Raw genomic sequence first — 22,956 nt, forward strand, 5'->3', positions numbered from 1 at the left:
TGCATTTTTGAAGCATGACATTCAAAAGCTACCCTTGGGCTGGCATGACATTGAAGCTACTCATGGGCCTTGGATGACAGAAGTGGAACTCCTCTTATTTTAGGTAAAATCCCTTGAGTATTCGGCCACATATTCTGATTTTTGAACTGAAAGGGCACAGTCAAACTTCCTCCTTTACGTTTTCTTTTTTGCACAGCACAGGGCAGGTGGGAGAGTTGCAGCAAAATTGTAGTTCGTCTCTTAGTAGGAGATTTCATGAATGTCCCAATTGCTGAGACTACATTTAGGATATGATGCTTGCACCATCAGTGGAATCCTGAGAAAAATATCTTATCAGTTCAGATGTCTGTCAGGGTTCCAAGTAACAACACCCCCAACAAAAGAAGACTCAGAGGTTGGCAATTCCTCAAAGTTCAATTTCATTAGAGATGTCCTACTGGCACACTGTGAAAACCTGAATATGAAAGCTTCCAGGTTTTCCCCACCCAAAAGAAAGTCAAAGATCCATCCCCTGCACCAGTGGCGGGATTCACTTAGCTTCCCTACTGGTTTGCAAGTGTGAGTGCATGTGCCTCGTCTGTGCATGTGTACCACCTTCTGCGCATGCACCGTGCTTGCACATTACGTCGGGGTGGGTGGGCACAGCCTCCTGCGGCTGCTGCTACTGATTCACTCAAACCAGAGAGAAGCGGCTGAATATCACCTCTGCCCGCACTCACAAGTCCATCACATGGCCCAATCATTTCACTGTCCCAACTGGAGACAACCCCCAGTCACTCCCATCCAGATGCAAGCCGGAACCCCTTGACTCCCAGAGAAAGGAATGGTGTTATGGCTAATCCTCCACCACTCCTTGTAATCCCCCCTCCCGTTTTCCCAGGCACTAAATGTGGCAGCCCTGAAGCCCAACGAAAAAGTTGGCTTCCAGGTCTGACAACACCTTCAATTCAGGGACAATACAGTAAGTTAAGGGGGAATTATGGAAATGTTGCACAGTACTTGGTGAAAAAATATTTTTCAACTAATAAAACATTTTCTCTGTTCAAGGTCCATAATGCCATAGGTAATTTATCTTCTTTTTTTTCAGTTTTTTTTAAAATTGATTACACTCATATTAATCTATCATCAACAACATCATCATCATCATCATCATCATCATCATCATCATCATCATCATCATCATCATCATCATCATGATGTCTCATTCCTCTCCTGTAGGATCAGGTCTATTGATGCCAGAAAAAGTAAGAACTTTCTTATCCTTTCCACTTCTTTCTAGTGAGCCTTGTGAGCCTCTAGTGAGGAAAGAAAGAAAGTTGATAGGAGAGAGGAAGAAGGGAATTATATATGTAGATAACATTAGTAATGATATTTACAGGATATAAGTGTGGCTAACTGATCAGGTAATTTTCTTTTTTCCCCTCTTAAGTAGAGAAGATATCCGAGATGTGGGGATTGTTATTAAATACAATGGGAATTGAAAATATGCCAAATAAGAATAAATCACTGAAGCGCTAATGAGTGAGTTAAAAATTGGGAGTTCTTAACGATATATAATTATGTAAAATTTGTATGAGTTTAGCAGAAAACTTGAATCCGGCTCACACTTTGTCAAAAAAATAGGCTTTTAGGTGTGTGTGTGTGTGTGTGTGTGTGTGTGTGTGTGTGTGTGTGAGAGAGAGAGAGAGAGAGAGAGAGAGAGAGAGAGAGAGAAAGAATGGAATTTTGAAATATGTATACCACTCAAAAGAGGATGTATTGTAAAATTATAAACATGAAAGATGTTTATTGGAATGTAATTATCAATACTAGCAAATATTAAATGAAGCGTGCTCAGACGCTGAAATACACCATGTAAATTAATTGGAGAGAGTGGAAAGGAAAGGTAGAGATAAGGAGAAAGAGAGGAGACAGGAGAGAGGTAAATAGAAGGGAGAGGAGAAGTAGAAGAGAAAGAAGGAGTGGAAAGAGAAGAGAGGAGAAAGAGAGATGAAGGGGAAGTAGAGAAGAGAGGGATGGTAGAGGGAAGAAAGGAGGTAGGGAGGAGGAGAGAGGGAGAGGAGATAGGGCGGCGGTGAAATAGGGCACAATATGATGCATTGAAAGCAGAAGAGCAAATGATACCGGTTCTGGGTTGAGGGAATGACATAATAATGGACAATACAAAAAAATCTGTTCAGATGTAATGGTATATTTGTGGTTATATGTATGAAATTAAAATAAAATAAACTTTTTCAAAAAGAAAAAAGAAAGGACTTGCTTTGGCGACATTGTCACATTGGCACCAATCAGTGCTTTTGCTTTCTAAAAACGCCACGACTAAGGAAATCTAAAATCCATAAAACCCTAATATTCTATTGCAGAAGGACTTTGTGTAGCTTTAAAAACATGGGCCATGATTCGTAACACAGGGCAAAATAATCCAAGTAAAATGCACACATAGAATAATGAGTGGGCTGGAAAGAGCGGGGCAGCAGGGAATTATATAAATTAGATATATAGCCTGAAATCAATATGTGTTCAGTAATTAATGTGATCACACCATGATGGCACATGTTCCAATGAAGGCTCAGAGAACGTGTGTGAAGTGACAGCATCAACCAATTTCACACTTCAGTATGTTTAATTTCCACAAGATGTTTGAACAAGATAGCAGGTCGCAGCTGTTTTCTGTCTGGCAGGCAGTCTCCATGTGATTTTCATCGTGGCCCAGGTAAGATGGATAATTGCCAAAAGAAAATGTGCAAATGGAATGGCCAGTGTACGTCGTTTCCGATTGTTCAGTTGTGCATATGATCCAAACTTGCCAACAGCCATATCCACCCAACTAGTTCAGCCTCAATTACCTCTGAGGGCCAAATTTGATGCGTTGTCCTGGATAGCTTTTAAAAAGCAAATTACAGCGAAGGGAGAGATAATTGTAGATTGTAGAGGTGGAGATATTCAGGGAATAGTATATCTGAATCTGATTCTATTGTTGACCCACTTTGATGGCAGTATCTAGTCAACTTGGTCCAGATCTTTATCAAGATCACATGAAGTGTTAATACCACTTTATAATGCCTTGGAAAAGCCACACTTGGAATACTGAATCCAGGAGGAAGAGTTGGAACCGGGACCATTCGATGGGGATAGCATGTCTCCCTTGGAATGTTTGGAGAAGCCAGGGGATGAGGACGATGCTGTCCCAGGCCTCTCAGGCATTGGGGGAGGCGGTCGACCAGATGGAGACCTGCTTTACCTAATAGATATGGAGGAGGAGCAGTTGCAGACAGGCGGTGGTGCTGATAGGCAGTAGATCCCCTCTGAGGAGGAACAGCTGCCTCCCTCACTTGATCCGAGGGCACAGAGAGTAGAGTAGAGGCAAACTCAAAGGAGGGCCGTGAAGATGCTCAGGAGAAGATTTTCCCAGGGAAAGGAACACCTGGCCTGCATTGACTTAAGGGGAAGCTGGGGTGGGGAGTTTGTCTTTGTCAGGAACAACTGCTTGTTTTGGCTTACACTCCCCCGCCTTTGACTCATGCTCCGCCCGTGCTTTGCCTTTGCCTTGTTCCCTATGGCCTTGTGGACTTCCCTTGCCTTTTTTTACCTTGACTCTGGACCTTGCCCTGTGAGCTTGCATTGTCCGGGTATTTATTTATAGAAGGAAAATGTCCAGACCAAATATAATTTCTAATGATGGATATTCCCCCTTATGAAAGGGAGCCCCCTTGTGGAGTACTGTGAAGCCGTTACCATGGCAACTTCCCTGCCCTGTACAGTAGAAGCCATTTTACGTCAGTACAGTAGAAGCCATTTTAAGGCACGAAAGGTTGTATCTCAACATAACACACACACCGAGGGGTTTTAGGGGTGTCTTACCCCCCACAGTATTTTTCTCCAGGGTAAGTCATCTGTGTACCAAGGTTGAAATTGCTCAAGGCATTCCAGGGTTATGCTGGAACACACACACACACACACACAAATATGTTTTCGTAGATTTTCATGGGCGTAGGTATGCTGGTCAGGTCTTTTCCCATGTAAAATTGAGATTGTTTTGGCAACGTTTCGGCAAGGTCTCACTTGTCATCTTCAGGCTGGTGTTTTCAGCTTAAAGCGTGGTCAGAGCTGCTGTCTTTCTATAAATCTTGGTGCAGGGGGTGGAGTGGTTGTTTGTTGTGTGCTCATTTGTTGACTAGGCTGGTTTCCAGATGTCTGGTAGGTGGGAGGTATCATCACATTTATTCATGTTGTGGGGTTGTTTCTCTATTTTCTCAATAATTCTCAATAATTATGGAAGCTGTCGAAATAGAGAAACACCCCCACAACATGAATAAACGTGATGATACCTCCCACCTACCAGACATCTGGAAACCATCCCTAGTCAACAAACGAGCCCCACCTACCACCCAGGCTGTTACCACACAAAACAACAACGGACACACAGCCAGCACCAATCAGCACCAATTTACCAATCATGATACAACCACACAGCCTATCAATCCACTTACTGAAACAAAGCCAGCACTCCACACACACGCCCTCACCAAGATTTATAGAAAGACGGCAGCTCCGACCACGCTTTAAGCCTGAAGATGGCGAGTGAGACCTTGCTGATACGTTGCCAAGACAATCTCAATCTTACACGGGAAAAGACCCGAATACAACAAGACCAGCATATCTACGCCAGTGAAAATCTAAGAAATATATATGCCCAAATATGGGAGGGAGCATATGCAACACACACACACACACAGACACATCTTGCATTTGTGCTGATAAATAAATAAAGGGAGGCAACAAAGGCAACATTAAAAAATGGCTTTCTGCCTGGGTGGCTCCTAGGGTGATCTGAAAGACAGAAAAGGAAAGCAATATGCTCCCTCCCATATTTGGGCATGCCAGGGGTTGTGACACAGTATACACACACACACACACACACACACACACACACACACACACATATGAATGATTGTTTTGTTTGAGGGACTGAGGGTAGGGGCCTTCAGGGTAGTGTGGGGTGAAACCTTACTGGCCATTGTAGGGCCATTTGTTGTGGCCATTAATCAGAACAATAAAGGATTCCATTGATGCCTGCCTTTAAACCTAGGTCACCTGGGCCATAACAGTAGATAATTTCTCAGCCCTCCTTCTGAGCCATGCAATATATATTCCTGCTATGGAAGGCAGGTATGCATGTCTAGAACCATTCTTTGACTTCAAGAGAATGACACAAACCATAAGAGCAGACAGACATTGATTTCCATGTGGTGCTTTTGACCTATTGACTGATATGTTTGGGATACTCAGATTTATCCGTGTAGTGTGGCTGCTATGAATGCTGAAAGCACTTTTCTTGCAGCCAATCCCCTTCCAAATGGTTAGTTACCACATATGACGTTTCTTCTGAAAGGTGGAAGAATCACCGGATTCAGAAAACCTTGTTCAGAAAAATCACCACTCCCACCAACACTGACAGGGCAAGCCATTAGTCCATAACGGAGAGCAAATCTCACTTTCATCTAGCACTGATGATGTTACCTAGGGGGGGGGGGGGGGTGTCATGAAACCCCTGCAAGGAAACAATCAAGTTCTAGCATTTACACTTCCTTGAACAAACCCATAAAAATGGCCTTATGGCTGAATTAAGATATTTCTCTCCATCTCATTTGTGATTCCCCACTGGAATGAAATCTCCATCAACCAATACCATAGGCATCCTACATTTACAAACAGGCTGCATTCATTTACAAATATGGAGGGGAAGCATCTGCTTGCATATTTGTAACTAAAACGATGACAGTAACAGAATAAAAGAATTGGAAGGGATCTTGTAGGTCATCTAATCCAACCCCCAGCCCAAGCAGGAGACCCTGCACCATTTCTGACAGATAGCAGTCCAGTCTCTTCTTGAAAGCCTCCAGTGATAAAGCTTCCACAACTTCTGAAGGCTGTTTTATCAGTTGATTGTTCTCACTGTCAGAAAAGTACTCCTTATTTCTTGGTTGAATCTCACTCCTTGATCAGTTTCCGCCCATTATTCATGCTTTGGAAAATAGCTTGACCCCCTTCTCTCTGTGACAGCCCCTCAAAATATTGGAAGACTGTTATCATGTCTCTCCTGACCCTTCTCTTCACTACACTAGCCATGCCCAGTTGCTATAACGGTTCATCATCTGTTTTAGCCTCCCCCAGTCATCCTTTGTTGCTCTTCTCTGCACTCTTTCTTGATTCTCAACCTCTTTTTTATATGTGGTGACCCAAACTGAATGCAGTATTTTAGGTGTGGTCTTACTAAGGCTTTCTAGAGTAGTATTAGTACCTCATTTGATCTTTCACTGTATCCCTCTGTGACAGTGAGCCTCCCCTGAATTATTTCACCTATAAGATATTAGGAAACTCAATTATATACTTCATCAGGTGGGAAGTATACCTGGGAACTGGCCTTGCTGGTAGTAAAGTTATTTTAATTGCATACATGAAATCAACAGTTCCCTCCCCTCAGTAGAATTTAGGGAGGATTAGCTAAGTCATGATTTCTCTAACACCTATAGATAAGAAGGAAATGTGGTATTAAAACTTTGCAGCCTCCCTGGATCGAAATGCTGTGTGACAGATGAGTCTAAAATTCGCAGACCAGGAGTCGTTTTTCCCCACAGGATTTGTCATTCCATTTTCCATTCGAAAAAAGTTCAACACAATTCTCTTGGCCCTGATTGTTGGGCTCCCCAGTCAGCCAGTTGGCGTAAGTGAGGGGCTGATCGTTCAGGTATTTAAATGTCCCTTCAGTCTTTAAGTCAGTTATGCCAAGGAAAGCCGATTTGTTATAGAGCAACACAATCTTTTGGACAGCATCGTTCTCCGCGGCGTTTCTCGGGGCTGCGAGCTGGCCTCCGGCTTGCACGCACCTTTGCCTCAAGTCATCAAAGTTGCCTTCGTAGCCGTTGGTTTTGAACACTTTGCTGCCAACTATGCGCCCGCCTGGGAACATGGCAACTAGAATGAAAAAAAAGGTGCATTCTTAAGTCAGCATCAACATCAGCCATAGTGTAGTAAATAGCAATAGCAGTTAGACTTATATACCACTTCATAGGGCTTTCAGCCCTCTCTAAGGGGTTTTCAGAGTCAGCATATCGCCCCCACAGTCTGGGTCCTCATTTTACCCACCTCGGAAGGATGGAAGGCTGAGTCAACCTTGAGCCGGTGAGATTTGAACCGCCGAACTGCAGCTAGCAATCAGCTGAAGTGACTCCAGTACTGCACTCTAACCACTGCGCCACCTCGGCTCATGGTTACACTGATGCACATTGTTTTGACCCAAGCTTCCTTAGAAAGCAAGAAGCAAAGTTTGGGTTCTGACAAAACCTCTTTTATTTACATGACTGTGAATTCTTTTCATTCACAGTCAGCAAGGCTTTAGGAAACAGTCTTTCAGAGGAATGTTTATCCACACGCACCTTATCTCATTTGGAGCTCTGCAAGATAACTAGTTTCCAAACACAAGGCAAAGCAAAACTTGGCACAGAGTCTCTTATAATCACAAACAGAATTTTCTGGATCGAATGAACAAATTCTTCATTCCAACTCCCCATTCGTTCCTCTTTTGTTTCCTCTGGGAGGGGCCAACCACCCCCAAGTTATGGCTATATTCTTAAGTCAAACCTGCTTTCTTAGCTGTTCTTGTCTTCTGGAAGCTCTGCGCATGAGCACACTGGAAACAGGCTCCAGCTATTCTTCTGCTTCACTGCTGTTTAACTCCCTCTCTGCCTCTGATGCAGAGCCCTTGTCTGAGTTTTCCTCAGCCCTCAGGACTGGCCCATGTTCCTCCTCAACCTCCTCACTGTCTGACTCTGTTGCCAGCTCTGCTGGCTGCCGGCGGACCATAACACAAAATGACGTGAGGTCAACTTGCCATAGGAAAAGATCATTGGCTCTTAAAATACTTCCGTTAGCAATATGTTATTTTCCCAATCATCCTAGCCTTGTGAAATATCCAGTGGTTTGTCCAGCAATACAATGGGCCCATAGCTATTATATGTATATGCTCTCCCTATTTGGTAGTGTTGCTTCTAAGTGGCTTACAACAAGTAAAAGCAACCAGAGAATACATTAAAATAATAAATATTAACATTAAAATCAACTTAAAATTAAACAAGTGGCAAGGACGGGAGATAGGTCTAAACCAGAAGTGGGATTCAGCGAGTTTGCACTGGTTCATGCATGCAAACTGGTTGTTCCAAGGATTGGCTGGCCCTGCCCACCCAGACCCCACCCCGCCCCTCCCAGGAGTCTCTACGTGGCCCATTCATCATGCCAGGCAAGCGCAGGGCCCATGTGGAGGTTCTGGGAGGGTGAAAAATGGATCTCCTGGAAGTCCAGAAATAGGCCTGTTTCCGGCCTCTGTCTGGAGGGCCTCCAGAGCCTGGTGGGAGGCCATTTTAACCCTCCAGGAGGCTTGGGGAAAGCCTCCAGAGCTTTGAGGGGGTGAAATATGGGCCTTCCGGAAGTCCAGAAATGGGCCCATTTCCGGCTTCCAGAGGGCCTCTGGAGCCCACGGGGGAGGACATTTTAGACCTCCAGGAGGCTCAGGGAAAGCCTCTGGAGCCTGGGGAGGGCAAAAATGCTTCTCCATCCTGGTGCAGAAAGCCGGTTGCTCACATTTTTGAATCCCACCACTGGTCCAAACCATAGCAAAATTGCAGGGTTATTTTATTTAAAAAATAAAATAAAATCTGAGGGAGCAGTTAATAAGTACGAAATATAAATAAATAAAACTAGTTATTTTTGTACTCTATTTTTGTAAATCTTTATAAATATGAGGATTGTTTTCCCAGAAAGCAACTTTACAGTCCCCTTGCAAATTCATCCTGTCCACTGTGTTGTACAGTAGGATATGTATATATGCAATAATTCATACCTGCACTGATAGGACTAAGTGTAAAAAACCTGGTTGTGCCTTGGAAATAATGCAATTCTCCTTGTTATGATATTTTGCACTACCTCTTCTGCCCTTCCACACCTATATAGAATAACAGAGTTGGAAGGGACCTTGGAGGTCTTCTAGTCCAACCCCCCTTTCTTGTCTGTAGGCAAGAAACACTACACCACTTCAGACAAATGGTTATCCAACATCTCCTTAAAAACTTCCAGTGTTGGAGCAGTCACTGGAGATAAGTTGTTCCATGGATTAATTGTGCTAACTGTCAGGAAATTTCTCCTTAGTTCTAAGTTAGCAATAGCAGTTAGACTTATATACCACTTCATAGGGCTTTCAGCCCTCTCTAAGCGGTTTACAGAGTCAGCATATCGCCCCCACAGTCTGGGTCCTCATTTCACCCACCTCGGAAGGATGGAAGGCTGAGTCAACCTTGAGCCGGCGAGATTAGAACCGCTGAACTGCAGATAATAGTCAGCTGAAGTGGCCTGCAGTACTGCACCCTAACCACTGTGCCACCTCGGCTCGCTAGGTTGCTTCTCTCCTTGACGAGTTTCCACCCATTGCTTCTTGTCCTACCCTCAGGTGCTTTGGAGACTCTTGCCTAGTCCTTCTTTTCATTAAACTAGAGATACCCAATTCCTGCAACCGTTCTTCATATGTTTTAGCCTCCAGTCCCCTAATCATCTTTATTGCTCTTCTCTGCACTCTTTCCAGAGTCTCAAAATCTTTTTTACATCATGGCAGCTTGTTACTGAAAATGCAAGAGACTGTCTTGAAGGACACCCTTGCTTCGTGAAACAACAGGGAAGCTTCTCATGAACTTTCTTTAAAACAAAGCATCTCTTTGACACAACCCCAATGCTTAAAGTAGTTGAGCATCTTCAACTCAGGAATAATTTGCAAATATGGGGCAGGAGCACCTTCCCAACTATTAACACCTGCTGTCAAGCTTTCTACCATGGTTTGGGGCATAAGGGTGCTGCTGCATCACACCTGCAGATATGCCTTAGTTCTTCTAATCCATCAACTCTTTGCTAAGAGATTAAACTCATCCAGAGGGATTTGTGTATTCTGCACATTGTTTTTACCTTTTTGATACTTGGCAAAGCTGGCCTGTAGAGCTTTCAGCTGTCCTTCCAGGGTGCTAACTTTAGTCTTCAAAAGATTGACCTCTAAGAGAGAACAAGATGATCACAGTCTGTGAGATATTGGACTATAGCATCCTGAATAGGAAGACACTGGCACAAAACCAATGTAGGAGAAGAGCAGGCAGAACTGGGAGGTGGAAGTAAATGCATCATCAGCTAAGAGTCATTACATTGCCAGAAACAATCCAAGTCCAATGCCTATTAATTCCACTGATCCTTAGCTGATGCCAATTTACCTTTAAATGTTAGTTGGCTAGATGGTTGTGCATACAAGAGTGATAAATCTTTTTTGAACTTCAATTTAACATAAGGAACTGAACCAGGGGTGAAATGCTACTGGTTCGCCCAAACCAGTAGTAAAAAAAAATGCTACTGTGTTTTCCAGAAAATAAGACAGGGCCTTATTTTCTTTTGACCCCCCCCCCCAATAAGCACTTGGCCTTATTTTTTTGGGAGGTCTTATTATGTTTGAGGTGCAGGAGCAGCGAGTATGTCGCCTGATGGCTGCTGCTGTGTTGCAATATTTTTGGGAGAGTCCATGTGCTCAAAAGCCTGACTGGGCTTATTATCTGGGGAGGTCTTATTTTCGTGGAAACAGGTTTCCGGGTGAAATGGTAATTCTGATGATCAGCTGTGATACGCGATTTATATTAGCTAGAATCATTGGATTTTCTGCTTTCTAGCTAATCTAAATCGCATTGCACAGCAGTGTCCCCCCTCAGTATTCTACTTACCTTTGCAGGTGCATTCAGTAGCAGGCTCTGCCCACCCACCCAGATGTCATCACGTCCCATTTTGATGCACTGTGCATGCATGGAAGGTCCTACACATTCGTGGAGGTTCACATTTGCGGACCGGTAGCGAAAGTAAGTTGATTTCACCCCTGACCTGAACCTTTCTGCCTGATAGCGGTTGATGAATCCGACCTATCACTTCTTTTTTCATGTGCCTTTTCCTTGCTGAAAATATAGGTGGATCCCACCATCCCTTTACCAATAGGTTGATGGAAACATCAAACAGATTGATCTCAAATATTAACCACATCCCCTGCTAAAAAGGACACTGAAAGGTTGTCACAATGACATGAAAAGGACTGACTCAAAATGTTCTTCTAAACTAAAGGTTGTTAAATGAAAGTTTAACAAGGAAGCAACATTCATCTCACTCACCTGAGAGACCACTATCACCCTTTATCCCCCTTTCACCCATGGCACCCCTATCTCCTTTGGCTCCAGTAGAACCAGGTTTTCCCGCTGGCCCTTGGGGACCTGGTGGTCCTTGCGTTCCTGTTGTAAGAGATCAGACCAGCAAGTCATTTAAAGTTAGTAAACATTTTCAGATATTTGTAAAGAACACATGAAAAGGTGGCTCAGTGGCTAAGATGCCAAGTTTGTGAATCAGAAAGTTCGTCAGTTCAGCGGTTCGAATTCTTAGCACCATGTAATGGAGTGAGCCCCTGTTACTTGTCCCAATTTCTGCCCACCTAGCAGTTTGAAAGCATGTAAAAATGCAAGTAGAAAAATAGGAACCACCTTTGGTGGGAAGGTAACAGCATTCCGTGTGCCTTCAGTGTTTAGTCATGCCGGTCACATGACCATGGATACATCTTCGGACAGCGCTGGCTCTTCGGCTTTGAAATGGAGATGAGCACCGCCCCCTAGAGTCAGGAACGACTAGCACATATGTGCGAGGGGAACCTTTACCTTTAAAGAACACACATGAGTGGGATGGAAACCTAACTGTCTTTAGACTAAATCTTCTTTCAATACAATTCCTATTGTACCTTTCTCAGCAAAGATATTGATATAGGCTCTCACTGCCACCTCCTGGGATGGTGTCCAACTTCTCAATTCAGCCTCCTGTCTAGGGATTTCCTGGTTGGATGCCACCCAACTGCCAACTGGCCCTGACTGCTGAGCTTTTGAAGATCAGCCAATGTTGGTTAGGAGCTGCCATCTGCTACAACTTGGAAATAAAGTCTCTTCAATATCAGGCTCAGCTCCTGATGAATAACATGGCTGACATCTATGTAGCTTCTCGACTTCTTAGAATTCATTTGCCAAATTAGATGGAATTCAATTAATGGACTTTTGATGGTTCCACTTAACTTGGTCAATTTGCTTAATAATAATAATAATAAACCACAAGCGGGTGACTACCAACCAGAAAAAAGAGCAAAGAGAAGGGATCAAAGCCAGTCTCATTCATAGTTGAGAGCTTATTTCCCAGGCTATAGGATTAGGCTAATGGTTCTCCAGCATCTGTATCTCACAGCAAAACTGATTATGGGACAAACTCCATATAGGAGGAGACCAAGGGTGGAATTTAATTTTTTAGCAACCAGTTGTCCCCAGGCTCCGGAGGCTCTCCATGAGCCTCCAGTAGGGCAAAAACGGCCTCCCTTAGGCTCCAGAGGCCCTCTGGAGGCCAGAAACAGGCCCATTTCCAGTCTTCTGGAACTTCCAGGAGGCCAGTTTTTTGCCCTCCCTGAGTCTCTGCTTGAGTGTAGTGTTTTTATGTTGTAAATTGTTTGTCCTTCCCCCCCCCCTTTGAACTGTGAGCCGCCCTGAGTCCCCCCAGGGAAAAGGGCGGCATACAAATAAAGCGAAACTGAAACTGAAACTGATCACTGCACTTATCTGGCATTCAAAACAGGGCTCATGGAGACTCCTGGGAGGGATGGGATGAGTGGGGCCAGCCAGTCCTTGCAACTACTGATTTAGCGAACCAGATGTAACATTAACATCAGGTTTGTCCCAAACCAGTCCGAACTGGCTGAATCCCACTCCTGGAGGAGACCCTCAAGCACTGTTACTGCTTTGAGTTTCCAGATCTGGTCTTCAAAATTGCAGGTGATTGTGAGATGGAAACAAAAAGATGTTGGATTTTTTTGGAGGGAGGCTGATCACTACTACTGGTCCTAGACATGTTTAGGAGCTGGGTGGAAGACCATGAAGGAAGGCCAAGTTTCCAAGCTAGAGAGTTGGGACAGGGAGAAAAACTTTTAAAGAAGAAGCCAAGGGCAAGTGCTTCTAGAATCTTGTCAAGAAACCTAGGTGAGAATTACTGGGTATTTGGGTTATTTCCCTGCCCCAGTTCTTGATTTAAAAAACAACAACAACAACCATCTCTTTTTACAATCTTGGAATACCTTAATTTTGGGGTAGAGTTGGGGCAATTATGCCAGGAGAAATACATTCCCCTATTTTCATCTTTCTTTCTTTCCCTTCCTTTCTTTCTTTCTTTTCCTTCCCTCCCTCCCTCCTTTCTTTTTCTTTCTTTCTTTCTTTCTTTCTTTCTTTCTTTCTTTCTTTCTTTCTTTCTTTCTTTCTTTCTTTCTTTCTTTCTTCCTTCCTTCCTTCCTTCCTTTCTTTCTTTCTTTCTTTCTTGAACATCTACTTCTCTTTTCTGGTTTTGCAAGAATGGAAAATGTTTTGTAATACTTTGCTTCCGGCCCCTGTTTGCTCTTTCTAAAATTACCCCTCCTTTTTCATTCTCTCACTTGTCTACATTTCAAAGCTCTCTCCTCCCTTGTCTCCTGTCACTGCCACAAGCTGAGAGCAGGACAAACAACCTATTTGCCAATCAGATCAACACAAGGACCCTCCAACAAAAGCCAAAGCCATGCTTGAAATTCAACCGAGCACAATGTGACAAAACTCTTGACTTACCTTTGACACCCATGTCTCCTTTTGCTCCCTTTTCACCCACTGATCCTTTGGCCCCAGCTGGTCCAGGGCCACCTATTTTGCCTTGGGGCCCTGCAGGGCCAAGGGCTCCTTTGAGACCTACAGTGATATTGAAGATAGAGGGAAATGACATTCATAATGAGACAGGCGCATTGCAAAAAATAACGACCCACAAAACAGGAATGTCATTTCTGGTTTGCAGTTCTGCTTTGTTAAATGCACAATAAAAGAATAGAGCAGATTGCCTCCTCATCTAATCCATTTTTGCATAAAAATTAATCTGATGCAAGGGTTTGGGAGAACCTCTACCTCAATTTCTGTGCAGTTCACCTCCCTTCCCTGCCCCTCCCAGGAGTTCCCACACTGTCTGTTTTGGATGCAGGGAAGTGCGGGGTGCATGTGGAGGCTCAGGGAGGGCAAAAAATGGGCCTACTGGAAGTTTGGGAAGGCTGGAAATGGGCCCGTTACCAGCCTCCAGAGGACTTCCGGAGCCTGGGGAGGCCATTTTTGCCCTCCCAGGGCCTCCCCTGCCATGGTGCAGGAGGCCAACTAGGCCATGCCCACCATGGCTGTGCCCACCCAGTAACAGGGCAGAGAACCCTTTGCTAAAATTTTTGAAGTCCACCCCTGATCTGATGCTTCTAAATTCATGGCCACCAGACTCATCGTGGCATTGGAACAAAACCAATCAGAACCATCGAAAAATAGAAAATGTAAGATTTCTTGCATCTGATGTGGAAGCAGGCTGCCACCCATAAAACTTCCATTTTCTTAGTGTTTTATGTGCCTCCAGATTATTGGATGTTAGATCTAGTTGTCTCTTTGTTTACGAATTATTTATAACAACTATAAGCACATGCAAAGGGTCAAATCTAGACTTAGGATCCAATAGCTGTAGCTGCATAGGAGAGAAAGTATAGTTCTAAAAAAAAAACTTGGGCCACATATCTTATTTACCATTCTATCCCATTTTAAACCACCTTGTTATCTCCCTAAAAGGGTTTGAAGGCAGAATTTGGAAAGCTGCTTTGACCTTGCTCAGTAGCTTGGATGAACTCACTGATCTTTTTAGTTGAAAAGATGTGATGGTTGAACAGGAGATCCCTTTGGGACATTACAAATGGACTGCAAATGATCTCTTAATTGAGGTCTAAAAGAATACAGCCACATCGATCCATTGAACATGCCTGTTACGCTATTCTTCAATAATTATTTTTTAATCCAATTCCAAGAGCATAAATAGAGGGAATTGGGGGAATTCCCTCCCTCCTAGAAGAATGAAATATTTCGAGGAGAATTAAAAGAGGGAGAATATTATATTTCACGAGCCTCAGTGGTGCAGTGGTTTGAGTACAGTACTGCAGCATACTTCTGCTGACTGCCGGCTGTCTGCATTTTGACAGTTCGAATCTCACCAGGCTCAAGGTTGACTCAGCCTTCCATCCTTCTGAGGTGGGTAAAAGGAAGACCCAGATTGTTGGGGGCAATAGGCTGACTCTGTAAACTGCTTAAGAGGGGCTGTAAAGGCACTGTGAAGTGATTTATAAGCCTAAGTGTTATTGCTATTTCCCCAAAGGATAAATGGAGAAACATGCTCTTAAAAGACAGAAAGAAACCTCAGTCTTTCCTAATAGCCCCAGAAGATATCTTGTGTCCATTAAGAAAGATTGGGCCAACCTATTCAGAAAACAAAAGACTTTCACTTCCAGGGATGGGATTAAAATTTACATTCTCCTCCATCCAAATTCTAAGACCAGGACATGACCCTCTAGGACTGTGGCAGCAAACCTATGGAACCCAGAGCCCTCTCTATGGGCACACGTGCCGTCATCCCAACTTCTCTCCACCGCGCATGCTCCCATGCCTCCCACCAGCCAGCTGATTTTCGGATCTCTGCCGTGCATGCGTGGGGGTGGGTGGGCGCATGTAGGAGAGGCATGTGCATGTGTGGGGGATCAGAGGGGGCCCATGCACATGTGCAGGGGGAAGGGGGAGCACAGGGATGTGTGGCGCCAACCACCTTGGCCTGTTTTTGGTCCCAGGAGGCTGCAGGGAGGCCTATTAGGCCCAAAATGGGGCGGTGTGTGTGGCGTGCTCCCCCTTGGCCTGTTTTTGGTCCCAAGAGGATGCAGGAAGTCTTACTAGGCCCAAAAGGGGTGCGGGAGTCGCAGATGCATGCGTTGGGGGGGGTCAGAGGAAGCGGGGGGGGTCGTGTGTGCATGCACGATGGGGCCACTGGTGTGGGTGTCACGCATGCATTGCAATATGCATGCGGGTGTGCGCACGCATTGTCGCGCACGCTTTCAGCACATGACGACAAAAAGGTTAGGCATCACTGCTCTAGGACATAACAGGATTAGCACACTACTATTTAGCAAAAAACACAGAGCTTACTACCTTGCACAATCTCCTGAGGGCATTTCAGACATTGCATGCACGCATGCACACACACACAAACACACCACCCAAGCAGCATTTAAGGACCAGTATAAAAACCATGGCACTCATCCAGCTAATTTGTCAGCTGCCCCAGATCCACAAACCCCAGTGGTTCCGTTCACCCATAAAGGGAATCTTTCTTTGCACGCAGCCTCCATTTTATTCCCAGCTTGGACCTGGACCTAGGATTTTTCTTCCTACAGAGTCAATCTCTCTTAATTAAACAAACTTACCTATTTCTCCTTTGACCCCCTTCTCACCTTGTGGGCCAATGTTACCTTTTGGTCCCGAAGGGCCCACATTTCCAGCAGAGCCATGCAAACCCTGAATCCCCCGTGGGCCTGTTCAAATGAAATAAACTATGTCAGAAAAGAGAGAGGAGAACAATGATCTGTTGTCTTCAACCAGGAACTTCGGGGTGTAGAATTGAGGCCTCTTGAGTCTGTAAGATTACAGATAAAGTACAGTGTTGGCGATGCAGACCAGAACATTTCCTTGAGCAATGAGGCCAGCTAGCTGTCAGGAAGCCTTGATGAGACATCTCAATGGGTACGTGACAGCACAGGTAGTCCTCAATATACAATCATTTGTTTAACGATGATGCAAATTTAGTTTAGTTTAGTTTACTTTATTGTCATTGCACATGGTGCAATGAAATTAAATGCCGTCTTCAGTGTACATTACAATTTTACTTTCTATATAATTGAAATTGAAAACCTGATATTGCACTACACTGTAGAATTCAATGTGGGATAGAAGCGGGGATAGAAGCTGGAATAGAAGCTGTTTTTCAGCCTCTTTGACCTTGTTTTTATTATCCTGTACCGCCTGCCAAATGGTAATAGTTAAAAAAAATGTGCCTAGGATGAGATGGATCTTTAAGAATGTTTTGAACTTTCTAAAGGCAGCGGGAGCTATAAAGGTCTCCCAAAGAGGGGAGAGGGCAACCAATGATCCTCTGGGCAATGACGTTGACCCTCTGGAGCGATGTCCTATCCGCCACTGTGCAACCATACAGAGATGCAGTAAGTTAGAAATGTAAGTTAGAATGGCACCCATAAAAGGGACGTAGGATCTGTTCTTGAAGGTAAAACCGTCGTACCATGCACACAATCACGTGATCACGATTTTGGGTGCAGCATTCTGTGGTCACGTGATTACAATTGGGGACCTTCCCAGAGGGCTTCTGAGAAGCAAAATCCAGAGGGGAAGATTGGATTCAAATGTGGCAAAAATAAAGTTTGAAAAATTGGACGTGTAATTGATGCTGCTCAGTGGTGGGATTCAATTTTTTTTTACTACTGGTTCTGTGGTCGTGGCTTTGTGGGCATGGTGTGGCTCTGTGGGTGTGGCTTTATGGGCTTGGCAAGGGAAGGATATTGTAAAATCCCCATTCCCTCCCCACCCCACTTAACCTGCTTTCCAGCTCTGTTGTCCTGTGCAGGGCAACAAAAGAAGATCACCTGGGAAGTTGGGAGGCAGCAGGGGCGGGGCCAGCCTAGTTCTCTGAATTACTCAAAATTTCCATTACTGCCTGAAGACCAGCTCTGAGTGCCACTCTGGAAAAACTGGAAACCATAAACGTGGCCATAAATCTTACCTATTTGTCCAAGATCTCCTTTCGCTCCAGTATTTCCTTGAGCCCCTTTTTGTCCTGCTGGTCCAGCTGGCCCCATCTTCCCTGGAGGACCAAGGCTTCCTTTGGGACCTTGCAATCCTTAAAACAAGTTAAAGCAAGGATTATTAGCAGAATGGTATTGAGGGCTTCTGGGAAAAGTGCATACAAGTCTATCTAGCCCACAAAAAAGGTACAGCAGTTAGCCCCATACAGAATAAACCTATCTATCAAATCCAATTTGCCCCACATCTCTAATCAACCCAGGATTCTGACTAGAGACACCAAGAATCAAGCTCAATTATCCTACTTTGGACGCATGATGCAAAGGCCCAGCTCTCTGGAGAGAAGGCTCTTATGCTTGAAAGGTGTAAAGAAAGAGAAGAAGAGGAAGGTCAGCAGAAAGGTTGATGGACTCAGTTACAGTGGTCTTGAGCATAGTCTGGAAGGTGGAAGTGGCACTACCTGAAGACAGCAGAAGAAAGACCTGGAGAAGATAATAAAATGCACAGGCCTGCAAACAGAAATAGAATCACTTGTGGCAAAATAAACGGCAGGTAATACCAATACTAATAGATTCCTTGGGTATACCTTAATCTGATTTAAACCTCGTTTAAATAAAAGTTTAGTTCCCAATTTAAGCTAAATTAGTCAAGGTAATATCTGAAAGTCAGTCCTAGAGGAGATCAACCCTGACTCCTCTTTAGAAGGCCACATCTTGAAGATGAAATGCAAGTACTTTGACCACCAAATGAGAAGGAAGGACTCACTGGAGAAGAGTCTAATGCTGAGAAAGATTGAGGGCAAAAGAAGAATGGGATGACAGAGAATGAGATGGCTGGATAGAGTTACTGAAGCAATCAGTGTGAGCTTAAATGGACTCTGGGGGATAGTAGAGGACAGTAAGGCCTGGAGGAATGTTGTCCACGGTGTCGTGATGGGTCGACGTCACTTTGCAACTAACAACAAATATCTGAGAAGCAGCTCTGAAAGTTGACTTCTGAAGGACACAGGGTCCTCCTATCCACCTTCCTTCATCAGCTGATGAAATCACAATTGCCTTGGCTTTTTCCCACAAGGTTGTTGGACTTCAGTTCCAATAATTCCCAAACAACAAATAATCATAATAGGCATTAAAGACACTTGTTCTGGGGAGGCTTAGTGTTTTTAAGCCATGAGAGAGATTATATGAAGTGAAGTTCAAAACCCTGCCAGAAATGTCTTCTCAAATTACTTCCTGAATCACTTTCACCTATTTAGGAATTTAAGAAAGTTCCCCAGAATAGAAAAGTGGTTGTCTTACACTTTTAATACTTTTAATACTCTTTTGCTTCCAACCCTTTCTCTGTTACATCTTTGCTTTTATTCTCCAGGCTTCTCAATTTCCTTCAAGTTAGCCAAATTCAAGAGTGAAGAAATGATTCATCAGATATAGAGGTGCATAACATGTGTCTGAAACTAAATTATATGTATGGGCCAGGCCTGTCAGTATTACATAATTTAAATAAAGATTTGAGATATCCCTGAAACTAAGGAAAATACTGTCTTTACACAAAGGGAAAAAACAGTCCAACCTATCAAAAACAGCACCATAAAAAACAGATTAGTAACACAAGTTAAAACAGGGAAGAAAATGATAAGTGAGCACCTGTCTACCCTAGACAAATTCAAATCAACAAATTCAAATGGAGGGAGGTATGCAGTGGGGTACCCCAGGGCTCTGTTTTAGGCCCAGTACTCTTCAACATCTTCATCAATGATTTGTTTTTTGTTTTTATAGATGTCAATGATTACAATGAGGGAATAAATGGAGAACTCATCAAATTTGCAGAAGACACCAAGCTGGCAGGAATAGCCAACACTCCAGAAGATAGGCTTAAGATCCAGAAGGATCTTGACAAACTGGAACATTGGGCATTATCTAACAAAATGAAATTCAATGGTGAAAAGAATAAGGCTCTACATTTAGGCAAGAAAAATGAAATGCACAGGTACAGTATAGGTGGTACCTTGCTCAATAGTAGTAACTGTGAAAGGGATCTTGGAGTCCTAGTGGACAACCATTTAAATATGAGCCAGCAGTGTGCAGCAGCTGCCAAAAAAACCAACACAGTTCTATGCTGCATAAACAGAGGGATAGAATCAAGATCATGTGAAGTATTAATACTGCTTGTGTATTATGTGAAGTGTTAATACCACTTGGTAAGGCCAAACTTGGAATACTGCATCCAGTTTTGGTCGCCACAATGTAAAAAAGATGTGGAGATTCTAGAAAGATTGCAGAGAAGAGCAACAAAGATGATTAGAGGAATGAAGGCTAAAACATATGAAGAACGGTTACAGGAACTGGGTAGGTCTAGTTTAATGAAAAGAAGGCCTAGGGGAGACATGATAACAGTGTTCCAATATCTCAGGGGTTGCCACAAAGAAGAGGGAGTCAAACTCTTCTCCAAAGCACCTGAAGGCAGGACAAGAAGCAATGGGTGGAAATTCATCAAAGAGAGAAGCAACTTAGAACTAAGGAGAAATTTCCTGACAGTGAGAACAATTAATCAGTGGAACAATTTGCCTCCAAAAGTTGTGAATGCTCCAACATTGGAAGTGTTTAAGAAGATGTTGGACAGCCATTTGTCTGTAGTGGTGTAGGGTTTCCTGCCAAAGCAGGGGGTTGGACTAAAAGACCTCCAAGGTCCTTTCCAACTCTGTTATTCTAGATTCCACTGGCATACACTTCACTCTCCCAATGGAGTCAACACATCAGAGAAAATGCAACAAAAGCAAACCCCTCTCTTAATGTATCTCCATAAAGCCGATGTCCTACACCCCACCCCCCCAAGAACTAAACAACATCAAGAAGGCAGGAGTTCCAGACCTTGTACTCCCTGTTCCCCTTTTATTCCTTGAATTCCATCTCGGCCATCGCGTCCCGGTATCCCTTGCTCAGCTGGTGCACACGTCACTAAGGTACAAGCATTCCAGCCATGCAAGACTTTCGGTGTCGCTGGGGTGGACATCGATGCCACTGCTGACACTAAAGCGCAAAAGAGCAGGACTGCTTGCATTGCTGAGTAATAGGACCTGGAAGAAAAAAAAGTGAACGAGAAGGAGAAATAGGTAAAAATATGGGGTGTAGGACAGGTGAGTTTCAGCTCTCAGTCAATTGAAGTTGGCAGTTTGATGTTCAAAGATATGTTTCAATCGGAGTTTCCAATCTGACATTTGATGGCAACCCAATTCAGAATTGATCTATTCTGGAAAGCAGAGTAAAAATAAATATTTCAAATAAGATTTGTTCAAGCAGCTAACATTTTCTGGTTTTTTTTTACACATGTGAAGAGTTGGAAAGCAAATGCCAATTGAATTTGTTACGCTTTCTTATATCAATCAATCAATCAATTAGTCAATCTGTCAATCAGAAATGAGCTTGAAGGGACCTTGTGGGTCTTCTAGTCCAACTCCCTGCTCAAGCAGGAGACCTGTACTATTTCAGACAAGTGGCTGTCCAATTTCTTCTTAAAAATCTCCAGTGTTGGAGCACCCACAACTTCTGAAGATGGGCCTTTCCATTGATTAATTGGGAAGTTTCTTCTTAATTTCCAAGGTTGCTTCTCTCCATGATGAGTTTCCATCCATTGCTTCTTGTCCTGCCTTCAGGTGCTTTGGAGAATAGGTTGACCCCGTCTTCTTTGGGGCAGCCGCTCAAATACTAGAAAACTGCTATTATGGGTCTTCTAGTCCTTCTTTTCTCTAAACTAGCCAAATCCAAATCCTGCAATCGTTCTTCATATGTTCTAGTCTCCAGGTCTTTAAAATCACATCAGTTGCTTTTCTTTGCACTTTTTCCAAAGTCTCAACATTTTGTTTGTAATGTGGTGACCAAAACTGGGTGCAGGATTCCAGGTGTGGCCTTACTAAGACTTTATAAAATGGTTCTAATTCTTCGCATGATTTTGATTCTATGCCTCTGTTTCATAGTGTCTCCCCCCCCCCCTCCGTTTCACAGTGTCTTTTTGCATCTACCTCTCTGCTAGAAACTTTGAAGAATAGAGTTTTCTTTTTTGTGCCCCTTGGCTACTTGCACTTGTTAGTAGTTAATTGATGATAGAATCCACGCCTTGGGAGAAGACAGCTTGCCTGTTGCACCACTTCCTTATCTCTCTTTGCAGCCAAATGCAGGAAGTGCTTGTTAGAATACAAATTCGAGCTTTGGAGTAAGTCGCAAATCAAAGTTACCCAACTGCCTTTCAAGATTGTCTCCGTATTTGTGTTGATGCCCATGTCTTTTGATGCTGTGACATTCTTATTTTCTTGACAGTTGTAGCATGATTCCCTCTTCTAGGATCTCCATTAATGCCTACTTGTGCTCAAACTGTCTCTGGTCAACATTCTGCGTGTAAAGTTAGAGCTCTGACCCCTTCTACATAGAAGAGAGACCAGTCAGTTAGTGTAACCTGTTTGCTCTGGCGAAATGAAATGGTTATTTATTTATTTATTTAATTTGTCAACAAGTACAAGGAAACAAGTAGGAAAAACACATGTAAAAATGGCACAAATAAATGGATATAAACAAGCAAAACATAGCCATAAACACATAAATAGAGTACATATAAATGGGGACAGTAGGACAGGGATGGTAGGCACGCTGGTGCACTTATGCACACCCCCTTAAGGACCTCTTAAGAAACGCGTAAGGTCCACGGTAGACAGTTTAAGCTAAAAGTTATGGGGGTTGGAGGAACTAACAACAGGGTCAGGTAGGGTGTTTCACACATTTACTACTCTATTACTGAAATTGTTTTTCCTGCAATCAAGGTTAGAACGGATTATATTTAATTTGTATCTATTGATAGCCCTTGTGTTATTGCAGTTGAAGTAAAAGTAGTCATTAACAGGTAGGATGTCATGGCAGATTATCTTGTGCACTAAGCTCAGGTCGGAATGTAGACGGCGTAGTTCAAGGTTATCTAGGCCTAAAATTTCAAGCCTGGTGGTATACAGAATTTTATTATGAGCAGAGGAGTTGAGTACTCTTCTTGTAAAATACCTCTGGACCTTTGCTAAGGTTTGAATGTCCGAAATGAAGTGTGGGTTCCAGGCAGGTGAGCAGTATTCAAATGAAGGTCTGGCAAAGGTTTTAGATGCCCTAGT

The 22,956-nt window shown here is 43.5% G+C and overlaps 1 protein-coding gene across 1 annotated transcript; it reads right to left on the reverse strand.

The window, feature by feature from the left end:
* Positions 1 to 6,430: 6,430 nt before the first annotated feature.
* On the reverse strand, positions 6,431 to 21,041 carry LOC106547282 (uncharacterized). Its single transcript, XM_087702547.1, has 7 exons — positions 20,681 to 21,041; positions 17,794 to 17,910; positions 16,427 to 16,534; positions 13,737 to 13,853; positions 11,235 to 11,351; positions 10,006 to 10,089; positions 6,431 to 6,975 (listed from the first exon to the last, which is right to left on the reverse strand). The coding sequence occupies exons 1-7, from the start codon at positions 20,868 to 20,870 to the stop codon at positions 6,602 to 6,604; spliced, it is 1,107 nt and encodes a 368-aa protein (XP_087558673.1). The 5' UTR covers positions 20,871 to 21,041; the 3' UTR covers positions 6,431 to 6,601.
* Positions 21,042 to 22,956: the final 1,915 nt, after the last annotated feature.

This window comes from Thamnophis sirtalis, unplaced genomic scaffold (assembly GCF_051295495.1).
Source record: "Thamnophis sirtalis isolate CommonGarterSnake01/CBP01778 unplaced genomic scaffold, rThaSir2_p1.2 scaffold_15, whole genome shotgun sequence".
In the NCBI taxonomy this organism is placed as follows: domain Eukaryota; kingdom Metazoa; phylum Chordata; class Lepidosauria; order Squamata; family Natricidae; genus Thamnophis; species Thamnophis sirtalis.

What these genes read in the sequence shown, in the direction of transcription:
- LOC106547282 (XM_087702547.1), bottom strand. Translation starts at nt 20,870, where the DNA reads ATGCAAGCAGTCCTGCTCTTTTGCGCTTTAGTGTCAGCAGTGGCATCG. An exon ending in AGGGGAACAGGGAGTACAAG is followed by an intron (nt 17,911 to 20,680) that starts GTCTGGAACTCC and finishes ACTTGTTTTAAG; the next exon opens with GATTGCAAGGTCCCAAAGGA. An exon ending in GGGTGATAGTGGTCTCTCAG is followed by an intron (nt 10,090 to 11,234) that starts GTGAGTGAGATG and finishes GTTCTCTCTTAG; the next exon opens with AGGTCAATCTTTTGAAGACT.